The 12,860-nt window shown below is 45.3% G+C and overlaps 1 protein-coding gene across 8 annotated transcripts in view; it reads right to left on the bottom strand.

Moving 5' to 3' along the window:
* Nucleotides 1-3,193: 3,193 nt before the first annotated feature.
* Nucleotides 3,194-12,860, bottom strand: part of LOC147028666 (calcium/calmodulin-dependent protein kinase kinase 2-like) — a 200,879-nt gene continuing 191,212 nt past the window's right edge. For 7 of the 8 annotated variants that reach the window (XM_085879310.1, XM_085879312.1, XM_085879309.1 and 4 more), the window contains 2 exons: nt 6,461-6,758; nt 3,194-4,962 (listed from right to left, as the gene is read on the bottom strand). In XM_085879310.1, the coding sequence (XP_085735436.1) occupies nt 4,364-4,962; nt 6,461-6,758 (897 nt within the window). In that variant the 3' untranslated portion in view covers nt 3,194-4,363. Of the gene's footprint in view, nt 4,963-4,990; nt 6,240-6,460; nt 6,759-12,860 lie in introns of those variants that run through there. The other variant, XM_085879321.1, reaches the window with a different exon arrangement.

Raw genomic sequence — 12,860 nt, 5'->3', positions numbered from 1 at the left:
ACCCGATGCTCAGTCATTGGATGAAAGAAAAGGGGCGTGAAGCCTTCCCGATCTGCTTCTCCTCTCCCGAAAGGATCTATGTGCACTCGTGGCTTGACGCGTTCGGCAAGAATACCGAACGGGCTCTGGGCAGCACGACGTTCGGTGTTGACAGGTGGTGTGGTTGTTGGTTGTGGAAGGAGAAAGGCGAAGGTGGTGGGGGGTTTGCTGTGGTGGTTTGGTTGTTGGCGGGCGTCGTTTGGGAATGGCGGTGAAGCAATGTTTGCGGGATGGAGTTGTGAAGGTAAAGAGGCGAAGGTGGTGGTGTTTGAGTTGTTGGCGGCTTCATGGTCCAAAATAACGATAGAGAAAGAAAAATGGCTAACTCAAAGCATCGCAGCCCGGATGAATCACACATATTCCCTCTAAACAACAGGTGTGGACTAACTACACATGAACTTAGCGTCATAACTGATCTAAGGACCCTTTATGGTGTATTGCGAATTTCCACATCCGTAACAATATATTGATATATAGCATGGTTCTTAGAAGTATTATGTCGGTGATTTGTGTTATGCAGTGTTCAAATATATAATACAATTTAAATAAAGGTTTAAAGAGATTAAAAGGTGTGCAAGTAAATTAATTCCATGTTTTACTGTCGTTTTACCAAGGGCCTATTAAATCACCTTATTTAACAGTGACATTGGTTCTTCATACCTGTTGTTTGTGTCCATTATGACATCCTTAAAAACAGTAAGTTTCCTGTTTGGAATGATTTTCAATTTTGTTTGATTGCCAAGCAGGCAGACCGAGTAAAAATATTATCTCACTCCTCTCTGTGCATGCTCAATCGGGACGAATTCATATCGAGCCAAAGTACGGTAAAATGGCTGACTAGTCTTTCTATTCATGTTCAAAAAAATATAACATTCAATTTAAATAAGATGTTCTTCGATCATAAAATGATCAGACCGACAGACAGGCAGAGATGAATGAATTGGTTAACCCCACTTTTCGCTTAGTGTACGTGGGGTAAAAATACATTACTTGGTTCAATAGAATTATGTACAACAAATGCAGTTCCAAAATCTGTGTTTACATTCCTCCCCAATGTAACAAAGTACCCAAATGTTTGCGGCATGCCAGTCCAAACCAAACTAGGAGTAAGATCTGGACCTGAACCGACACCACACAGGGATACAAAATTGAACCATGTGACAGAATTCAGGTATGGTATAGCTCAATGAACAAAGCGTTTCACACCTTAAGAGACCCTTTCACTGTTTACAGGACCAGAAACCATGTGCCGCAAAGGCTACCGCGACATGGATTTTTACAAACAAGTAGTGTCTGCCACACCCCACTCTCTGTGCTCCACACAAGCAGATTTGGAGCAGCAGCTGGGTTATGTGTTACACACTTATGTGGGTTAAAAAGGTTTTGTTTTTGAAGACTCGTACACTCTTCCGGCTTTAAGCAGGCTGACAAAGCAGATTCTGTTGCTCACTGCAACCCCCTAAGGAACAGACCGTTCCACAGTGTTACAGATGTAGTGACTCATTTTTTTTTCTTTACACTTCCAAATATTGGAAATTGGGTCGTCAGAAGAAAGCAAGTGTGCGAAGATTATCAGCCAATCAGTGGAGTCCTTTCAAAGAGCCAATCGACACGGCCGATATGGGGGAGTTCACACAGAGAGCTAGTCTCACGACATGATTAGGAGTTCGACGTGTGCTTTTCCTCGCAAGACTTTCTCATTTTATTCAGTCACTCAATATTTAATGGTGACTTTTATTCCACACCACCAAGACCATCGAGTGAAATAGATTTGCTCGTTTGGCTGAACGACCACGACGACAACAAACGAGTCCTATCTGCCTTTTGCGTTCCACGCCATTATCGAGGCCATGACGCAAAGTTTTTTTTTTTTATTATTATTATTTTTTTTTTTCATCAACCGGACTTCATTTACAACACGTCGTTGCGTTTCAAATACGAGTGAGATTTCTTTTGTCCTTCTTGAAACACCATCATCACCTGGTTTGAACAGTCATCAATCAGCACATTGAAAGGAATCATCACCACACAGCTATGGACCACTGCATTCTCAACCTTTATGGGCCACCTCATCAGGAGGAAAGCACCATCAGAGTATAATAAATAATGTCTTCTAACAGACTGGGACCAAACGCAAAAACTCATTTTTTTATTAAGCATACTTGTAAGTACTGTACTCGAATTACTTCTCACAGCAGATGAGAATGCAAATTCATTTTGGTGCTCTGCTGGAAAGGTTTTCCATGACAGCATGTTAGCCTTAGAAGGGGATGCAAAGACTGCTTCCCTGTCTGCTAGCTTTCACTTGCAGACATTAAAAGATCCCACACTATCAATTAAAGAGAGCAAGTCATTGTGTGCTGATACCATGACCAAATTCCAAATCCATTTCCTTGTGATCTGCAGCATCACCCATCCTGATCGTTACAATTTCTATGCGCCATCATGGCGTCGGCACACAAAGGCTTACGGTGAGTTATGCCGAGAGTGGTCCTGTGGCCGCAGCCATGGTGTCATGCAAATTCCTTCACGTTGTTGAGATCAAACGTCCGCCATCTGGAGACGTGCCGAGTTGTCACCAATTGGTGGACATACTTTTCACAGCAAGTGTGTCGTTTTTGGAAATCAATACATCCAAGTTTAACAAAAGTTTGCACTTACTCATTATGCCAAGGATCTTACGCTTAATTCATTTCACTACTTTGCACACAATCGTTTCGGTTTTGTCAAATCCATCTTATTTTTACAGAAGGTTGTGTCCACTTGCATAGACCTGTCTAAGGCCCTTTTAAAAAACACTTATCTTGCAATCAGTTGTACAATGCTAGATGATCATTCTGCACCTGCAAGATATAATTATTTTGTTCAGGAATTGTTTGGGAGGGGGGGGGCAGTGATATCTCGCCTACTCATTGTGAGTGGTTTTATACCTATTTGTAGATCGAGGGATCTTCAATATATATCAACTAATGTCAGCACAAGATACACCCGGCTTAACGTCCATCTGAGGGACAGCGCACTGCAATGCAACACCCAGCCTGCAAAGCACCAATTTTTTTTTATAATCAGGCCAAGAAGGCAAGTGCGCTACCGCTACACCATCCCGTCAGACTGCAATCCCATTCGAATGGGAATAAATCACAAGCATGGTAGCTCTTGCTGACTGTTTATAAGAAGTTACAAATGCATCAGCAGTCACGATTACAATTACAAGGACCCTGGTTGATTGGGGAACACCCCGCAAAAGTGACATACCGAGCACTGGCGAGCAATCATGCAGCTGTTAAATGTGACAAAGACAAACCACAATGCATTATGTAACAGTCATGAAAACATCAAAAAACGTGCTTTGTTGTCGATGTAATAATCCACACCACTTCTCAACTTTAAGACCAAATGAACAGGTGATGAGGAGCTTCATATATCATCGTCTGGACGATCAAAACTATTAAATACAAAAAAAAAAATTCTCTTCCACCAAAGATGGAATAAAACTTTCTCGGCTTGTCGAAACCAGCCTTCCTATCATCATAATCATGACAACAGGAAGTGTGAAAAGTTTAACTGCCGTCACTTCAAGCCTCGTGGATCAAATTAAACTTCGATGAAGAAAGGTGTACAACATGCAGGTACATTCCACACGTGGGTTTCAACACGAACCATAACCACGTACACCCTGTAGTTAAGCGAGTCACAAATTTTTTTTTTTTTTCCTCTGTAACGGCATCATGCACAATCATTAATATCGATGCAAAGAGCACGACAACACTTTTATGAACCATTCAATAAATTAGCGCCGGGCGGTAAAGCCAACAAAATAACTTGACAGACGGATATAACAGGGCGACTGTAGCAGCGATTTAGATGCAAAAAGAAGAGAAGAAAAAAAAAGCAGACAATATATTAAAATAATATTAAAATTTCATTTCTTCACGTTTTCCTGACATGGTCCTTTCTGCTTTGATGCAGAAGACGAGAAAGAAAAAAAAAATACTAATAATAACGAGATTGTCATGAAAATGTACATTGGTAAAGAAAAAAAACGAATGCAAGTTAACTTTGTTGTACATTATTGGACATTTCCAGAGAGCAAAAGGGTGAATAGTCACACAAGTCGATGCAAAACGGGAAGAGTAAACAAAAACGATTTTAAAATTAATTGTGTGAAACAAAGAGCTTGTGGTAAAGACCTAAAGACAAAGAGCCTGGGGATAGAGGTCACACACTCCAAATACCAGCTGTGGAAACAAAGCAGGATAACCAGACGTGTGTCAGTATGTGAAGTGGCGCACAACCAGCAGAGGGGTCTAAGGGGGCAACTGGGTTAGAGGTAAGTTTCCTCGACCGGCCCGAGCTCCGCTTCGAGGTTGGAGCTCGAAAGCGCATGACCATCGACAGCACCACTCTGTGAAGTGTCAACAAAGTCCTCAAGAGAACCCACCGTGTGGATGGATGGAGTGAGTGAGTGCTCCTTTTCCTGGTTTGCATTCCCAGGTGCTCCGAGCGGCCGAAATGCTGACGACGCAACCTTGGATGGATCCTGCGATGGAGATATGGCTTTGTTGGCAGCTCTGGACGAGTCAAAACGGTTGTTCTCAAAATTATCCCACAATGCATTGCATGGTTTCTTGAGAAGTGATACTTGAGTATCACCTTGGAGCATATCCAACCCAGATTTACTTTGATGCAGCTCTGGCCCATTGGGAACGTGTGGATTTACATTTGCCGGCACTTTCAAAGCCGTCACGTTCATCTTGCTGTCACCGACTTCGGGGTCTCGTTTGACCTGGGTCTTCACGGGTTTTGTTATCTCCTGGGCCTTTGTTAATTTGAGATCCTTCCGTAACCGCTTCCTTTCCTTTTGAACATCTTTCTCACGCTGACGAAACAGCCGATTCAATTCACGTTCTCGATGTCCGATCCCTGTCAGGAAGTACCATTACAAATTTGACAACTGATAAAGGCAGAAGCATCAAGTAGTGTTTATTCTTTACACTTTGGATTTTATGTTAAAGTTCATGTTGCAACTTCCGGTGAGATTACAAGATAAACAGAAGTGCTGTCTTGCAACTACTGACTTCACAATGAACAAGGTATATTGTCATTTAAAGTTAATGAATATTTTAATCATTAGCATAATAAAGAGTATACCTCTCATTCTTTTATGTGCAGCACGTGGCTGCTGGTTTGTTTCATTGCTGGGAGTACGGATGTGCTGCTGAGACAGTGCCCAATGTGGGTTAGGGCAGAAGTTTGGAATTTGTTCAGGATGCCAGTAATAACTCGCTTACTCTGCGTGGAAAACTGTGGGATCTTTAACGTCCATCAACTAATGCGATCCCAGATGGACGGTGCACTTTGTGATGCAGAGTGACTATAAACTGTCGGATTGGTCCCCGTGAGGTACCAATCTGACAGTTGATAGTAATGTCAGAAAACAAACGGAGACTCGACAGCTTGAAGATAAGAGTGCTACTTCTGCACCATCCTGTCACACCAACAGCATCTGTGAGTCATATCGTCTGTTATATTGCTTCGGGTCTAATGCTCAGGTCATAAAGACGATGTTGAATGAGACGAAAATGGACACTAAAGGGGTCATACTCGTATATAGGAGATTATTGCAGAATTCAAGCTGGATCATCCATCCATTATACCATTTCAAGAGCCAGCCTCAGATAACGGAGGGGGGGATAAGGTTGGAAAGCTGGAAATGTCAGATTAAGAAAGAGAGAGCAGAGAAAGTGGACTCGGCGAATACAAATTGGCTGTGGAGGGCAAGATTGCACCAATGGATGGGGATGATGGCCTCGCAAAAGCAGAGACCAAATACAAATAGGTATAAAACAGCTGACGTGGATTTTTGTTGGGGCACAATGAAAAAACAATGGGAGAAAAAGGAGTTCATGAGGGAGAGGGGTGAAGTCAGGCTCTGGAAAGTGTCAGCTGACACCATCAGTTTGTCAGAGGGAAATGTGCCATCCTCCATTTGTTCAACACATGAATCATTTTGCTCACTAACTGCTTTTTAAGGGTGTGTGTACAGTTTTAATGTGACGTTCAGTTTAAATATGAGAGAGGTCAGGCTCCCTTCGATAATTATTATTGGCCGTTGCAGATTAAAATATTTGGTGTATCAAATATAATTTGTTTCTCGAAAAGTGACAGAGTGAATAAAGGTGGGAAGTAATAAGGATAACCTGGCATGGGAAGAGGTGAGGTGGGTGGAGGAAGATGTGGAGCAGGTGGTGGTGGGTGGTGGGGGTGGGGGGAGGGGAAGAAACAGTTCTACATCAACAAAGGACTCTTCAACCAATTCAAGATTTCCCAACTTCAATTAAGCACCATATATTTATTCCCGAGGTCGAGGTACTCCCTTAAAAGCATTCTCCAAGAATAACTATGGTCATGTGGACCTCACCTCCTTTCCGTTGGCTCATGGTGCTCATGGTGCTGAGCGTGCTGAGCGTGCTTGTAACACTCGTCACACTTGGCGTGGGTGAGGGTGGTGGTGAGTGGCCCGTCGTCTCCTTATGTCGGGCGCGCCTGGCGAGACGTAATGCCTCACGCTGCATCTCCAGCTCAAGCCGTACAGCCTGTGCACCATGTAGACGCCGATCTGAAGCATGTTGTGGCTCCCCATGCAGCTCCACCCAGCGGTGCAGTTGCCGTGTGTGCTCCTTCTCAATGTCATTCTCTGACACGTCCAACTCCAGGATCTGGGAGGCAGGAAAGAGGTGTGGCTGCCAATTTTGTGACAACAGCAGAAACAACAAAAAAACAAGAAAAGATACATAAATAGGAAGGAGAGAAATAAATTTTAAAAAATAAAAATTTAAAAGAGGAAAGAAGCTTCCCACACAAGGCAGTTGGGATCTGTTACCCTGGGCAAGGGACCCCTACCAGGTACTGTCAGCCGGAGCCAGCTGAGCCCGCAACAACTTTGAGCAATGTCTAAAATCAACTTGTGTCAAACAATTGACATTAAAATGTGATTGTTGTATTAAACAACTTTGTCGAACGGTGCCTAAAGTCACACAGGCATGCTAGACCTTGCAGTGCAAGTGCAGCTCAGCTGCAGGCTCGACTAGCTAGCTCGAAATGCGAGTAAGGCCATCCGGGTGCACTCGCCGAGTCCTTGGTCTGAGGTGTGCTGCAAATCCTGAGAGAAATGCTGTGAACGGCATCTTGAAACGGAATTTGCTGAGGTTGCAGATGCTGCATAGAACCTATGCATTATTCACTTGCGATAGTTAAATTTGACAACTTTGTTCCCATTTCATTATTTAAATTTTTTTTCAAAAAGAAACATTAAAAGCGTTTAACTGCAGAGTGGTTAGATAACATTATGTTGGATCTCAAGATCTGAGAATGAGCGATCTACATTAAAGTAGATAGATCTCCAAGTACACTTGTCCACTGACTGATTACTACAAACCTCTCCTGCTTCTTCAGGAATGGGCAAGTCGAATCAGCATCAATCAAGAACAGTTTTTGGAATTTATTTGTTGCTATAAAGTGATTTTAAAGCTTGCAAGTTCATTCAATGCATCTGCCATTTTCTTCAAGAACTCTTCTCATGCTTCATGGAAAGTGAGCTGAACTCTGCTCAACGACCATCTCTGAATGTGTAACCAGATGCAGTTGCACTAACCCAATTAGCTTCGGCAATCTCACCCAGTGCACTTCCATGCTCACCAAATATTTTACGACATTATTAGGAAGCAATGCGATTAAAAACGTTCCAGAATCCTCACCAATGGAAACATAATTTATGTACGTACGAACATTACAAGTCGTCCATTATTTTCAACATGGTTTTCGACATGGTTTCGTGGGCGCAGGGGCTCGATGTGTCACTTTGCGGGGTCTTCCCAAATCAACCAGGGTCATTGTGACTGTTCGTGACTGCTGCTGCATTTGTATTTTTTGCCAAACTCGACATTACTCTAATATATTGTTATGGATTTCAGAATCGGATCCGACTAATGCATACAATATTCAGGTCCTCAGACAGTCATTTCCATAAATGCATGTCCAGGATAGACCCATCCCCTTATCTGGTGGGATTCTAACACTTTGATGTGTTGAAGAAGAGTATAGAACAGATTCCCTTTCTTATGGGATGGCCTTTTTCTCTTTACGACACGTTCATGCACGCGAGAGATAGCGGTAAGCCCAACCGAGGCTCGTTCTACCCCCTCTCCATCGGGACACATTGGCTTGGAGGTGGACGATTTATTTACACTTTGGACTTACAGGACATTTGATTAAGCACACTGCGGGATTTTCCTGAACAGATATTCTGATGGTCAAATACGGCTGTGGATCATTTACCTCACCCACCTATCTTTCATCGACGTTTGACGCCCCGTTCAGCAGCTCTATGGACGCTGGCTGGCTCTTGTTCGTGTCGGGCTGAACGGAGAGGTGATGGTTGTTGTTGATGTTTTGTAAGCGCTTCACGGTTTCACTCGGTAATTCTGGCAAATAGCTGCTTTCTGCCGTTCGTCCAGCACCACAAACATGGCATCGTTAGCCAGGCCTGTGTTGATTTGGGGGTGCATCTTGCTCTGGTAAGGAAGGAATGATCACGAGATTGACGGTTGGTCACGTGCAACAAAGCGCCAAAAGGCAAGGTGGATTTGGCTGAAGTCTGCTTGAGGCTCCACCCACACTGGTCACCCATAAAAAGGACAGGAGGACCGCTTTCCTGTCAGTTGGTGACTTCCTGACAGTTTTGTGACAGTTGGTGACAACTCCTCACAGTGCCTCACAGCTTCTTTCAGCTGTCCGTTGGTTATGGCTCCTGATAGCTCCTGATGGTGAGTGATGGCTGGACCATTCCTGCTGGTTCTGCTCATACCTGATTCTTGATGTCCCTGGTTCCTGGGGGCGACGACGTGATGTCGATCGGTGTTCGAGCCTGTTTGTGAGTGGGTGCAAGGCGAGGCAGGGCGCTGGCAGCAGACCAACGCACTCTCATACATTTTGGGACATTTTATTTGACCCACGACTTCTGCCTTGGTGAGCGAGATCAGATTTCTCTCCTCCCTGAACAATCTGCTGGGTACCCTTGTCTCGTGTTTAATCGTTAAGTAAGGCATAGTGAAAAGTATCTGATCTTTATCTGTTTTTCTATCAATGCCTGTTTAATTCTTTATTTGCTTGAGATTATTTTGATTGATTTGAATTTCTCTATTTTCACCACAAGGAAATAAAAAGTTCTTCAATGTTTTTTTTTTTTTTAATAATAAATTCCTTGTTGACGTTTCAACCTGTCCGTGCTTGTCCTTTCCTTCCATTGATCCAGCATTATCCGAACCTAGATAGACTGGGAGGTAATTCGCAAACAAATTAACCTGTCATAGTCAGCACACACCAGTGGTAAACGCTTGGCCACCCGGATTAAGATCGAATCAAGATAAGATTGGTGCATTGCCAAGGGCGCATGCCCCGGTCAGGAAGCCATATGACCTCCAGTTAAATGGCAAATTAGATGGTGGACACTGGAACTCGTGGTTAACCGATTGGCGTTCGTGGTTTGAAAGCAACCCACCGTACCATGAAGTTAATTGTGAGCGGTGGCCCCAGGTCTGGATCTTCTAAGGAGAAACGAGGATTAACCCCCTCATAATACACTCGGTACCCATGGCCGTAACAATATTGTGTTTAACTGTCCCCCGATATAATAGTGCTGCGGGAATGTGATGGTGATGAGAGTCGTTGCTTTCGCCAATCTCTTCCCCCACTTAGGTGGCGTGCTCACTAAGCATTGAGCATTGGCTATATCGGCCAGTGGAGGAACCACAGTGTTGACTGCAAACATCGCAGGTATAGACTGGTCCTTGCGGAGATCTGGCTTGCTGCTCCAGTAAAACTTATAACCGGAGCCTCGTTGCTGAAGATGGGATGTACAGGGTACACAAGTCTCACTGAGTACCGCAATGTCTATCCCCACACCACACCAATTTGAGGCCAATAATGGCTGTTCGACGTTCGAGGCAACTGTCACCTTGCAGTGTGCGCACATTTCAGACACCAAAATTTAGTGTCTTCCTCTTCTTGTTTTTTAGTTTATTTTGATTTGCTCTTTCTCCACCATGGACATGGATGACCAACCTGCCGCAGTAGGCAGGTAAGCCGAAGTGGAGCAAGCTTTGTTTGGGAAACCTTTTCTTTCCCTTTCTCCATGTGGAAAGACCTCTGAGGAGGGCTGCTCTGATGCCCAAGCAGGATACGAATATCACTGTTGCTCCTGGTCAGTAACAAAAATGACCATCACACTTGGACCGCCATACATGTGGACTTGTGACTAAGGACTCCCAGCAGCATTCTCTGCCTATCCTCCCTCACCATAGGACTTTGATAGTGAGAAGGTGCCAATGGAGGGAAAAACCTGCACAGAGAAGCGATTTAAGTGATAGAAGTGTGTGCTATCCCTCTAACACACTATTCCTGTGAGCATCATTGGCTGCAGGTGCAATAAATATGTGAAGCCTGATGCACATAAGCACAGCAGACTGGCCAGGTTGTTGGTCTTATGATGGCTGCCCTTGATGTCCACAGTGAACACAGCTGTCTGCAGATGCTGCGCAGTGATGCCTAGGTTGATGTCACCACTGACTTTCATGAGAACGTTCATCTACAATGCAGCGCTGCCCAGGCTGACCTACAGGTGCAGTTTGATGTCTGAATGTCCTTCTCATAGCCTTAGCCTAAAGAAGCTTCCCCCACAAGGCAGTTGGGATCCGTTAGCCTGGACAAGGGGCCCATACCAGGTACCGTCAGCCAGAGCGAGCTGAGTCCGGGACTTACATCTGGCAGGAGCATGACTCCCTGAGGGAGCTGGAATAGAGCTTCCCATAACTACCCCTGTGGGAATGTGACGGAGGTTAAAGGGAGTAACTTAGCACAGTTATTAAATTATTAAATGTTCAGCATAAAACATATGGTATTTTGTGTACAAGGCACAAAACATGTCAGGGTATGTCTCGACAGGATAATAGGTGACCCCTATATTCTGTAATGTATCTAAATCTCCCATAATTCCTCCTGCACTAATTCTTCAAATCGATCCCTTCATAATTGGTAATAATAATAATAATTGGTGGCAGGATTTGCACTCCGGCCACCGTAAAACGCTTCATTCCGCAAAACGCAAAAACGCAAAAAAATCTGAAAACCCACTCCGTGGGAGTACCTCCTGTGCAGCTTCCCTTCGCAGGGCAGCTCACCGGATGACAGGATTGGGGCAAAGCCTTCGGGACCCCCAATCTTTGATAGGAGGGAAACCACGGGGTAACATCCCTGGGTCAGATTGCCGGAGAGTGTGTCGGAGTGGTGCTGAGGTGTCGTCCACCAGACGGCGGTCTCCTTGGGTTAACCTGAGGCGGTCCCTTCGGGTGGGTGCCTGGAATGTCCTATCCCTAAGAGAGGATGATCACCTGTCTCTGTTATCATCTGAGCTCAAGCGTTTGGACATCGGGATTGCAGCTCTCTCTGAGGTTCGGAGACCGGATTGCGGCGAGATAATGGTGGGTGGTTACACCTACTATTGGTCTGGTCGCTCTGATGGTTACCATACCCAAGGAGTTGCTGTGGCTGTGTCCAATAAGCTGACCCCAATGATAATTGAGGTAACACCGGTCAACGAGCGTATTATGAGATTGAGGATTCGCCACTCCTTAGGTGTCATTTCCCTGGTCTCTATTTATGCTCCGACTGAGGCGAGTGATCTCACCGTGAAGGACACATTCTACGCCACACTCGAGTCTGTGGTTGATCAGTGCCCCAGACGAGATACACTTCTAGTCTTGGGGGATTTCAATGCATCGACTGGAACTGATAGGGATGGTTAAGAGGTGTGTGTTGGTCCCCATGGGTCAGGGACTATGAACCAGAATAGCACTAAGTTCCTTGACTTTGCAAGAAGTCATGGACTTAGGGTGGCTGGTTCATGGTTTCAGCGCCCGCAAGCTCATCGCTGGACTTGGTATTCCAACGCTGGCGGTGTGGCAAAGGAGATTGACAATGTCCTCATTGACGGTCGTTGGAGGATGATCCAGAACTGCAGGGTCTACCGGAGTGCTCAGTTCCTCAATACTGACCACAGGCTTGTTGTAGCAACTCTAAAGCTGCACCTTAAATCCTGGAGAATGGTACCATCCCAGCCGAGGCTGGATGTTGCCAAGCTCAGGGCTGAGAGAGTAGCTGAGGAGTTTGCGAACAGGCTGAGTGGACACTTGGGGGGTCTGGGTGCTTTGGGGGGTCCTGAAGAGTTGTGGAGCACCTTCAAGACCACCGTCCTTGATGTTGCCGGTGGATGCCTTGGAGTTCACCGCAGGGCAAAGAAGAATTTTGTCTCTCAAGGGACACTGGATACCATTGACCAGAGTCGCAGGGCCAGGCTGAATGGCAGAGCTGAGCTGTTCAGGGAGCTGAGGCGTAAAACTGGACGTGCACTGAGGGTGGACAAGGAGGCCTATGTGCGAGGAATCTGTGAGGGGGTAGAGCATCACCTGTGGACAGGTGATTCTCGTCCCGCTTACAGGGGAATTCGCGCATTACGTTCATCCAAGCCCATCCCTCGGAGCACTGCAGTTCGAGCAGAGAGTGGTAGGCTCTTGACAGAGGAGTCTGAAGTGAAGGCCCGCTGGGCCGGTTACTTTGAGCGGTTGTACCAGGCTGATCCCCCAGCTGTCGAGTTGGACGTCAAGGGTGTTACAATCCCTGTTGCTGACCCTCGAATCAACTGTGGTCCACCATCGCTTGTGGAAACACGGGCTGCGGTGAACCAGTTGAAACGAGGCAAAGCTCCA

The sequence above is a fragment of the Eptatretus burgeri genome, chromosome 4, assembly GCF_056783735.1.
Source record: "Eptatretus burgeri isolate ZD-2024b chromosome 4, Ebu_testis_v1, whole genome shotgun sequence".
NCBI classification, from domain to species: Eukaryota; Metazoa; Chordata; class Myxini; order Myxiniformes; family Myxinidae; genus Eptatretus; species Eptatretus burgeri.
The sequence above is the reverse complement of the archived record's forward strand: the minus strand, read 5'-3'. Positions and strand labels throughout refer to the sequence as shown.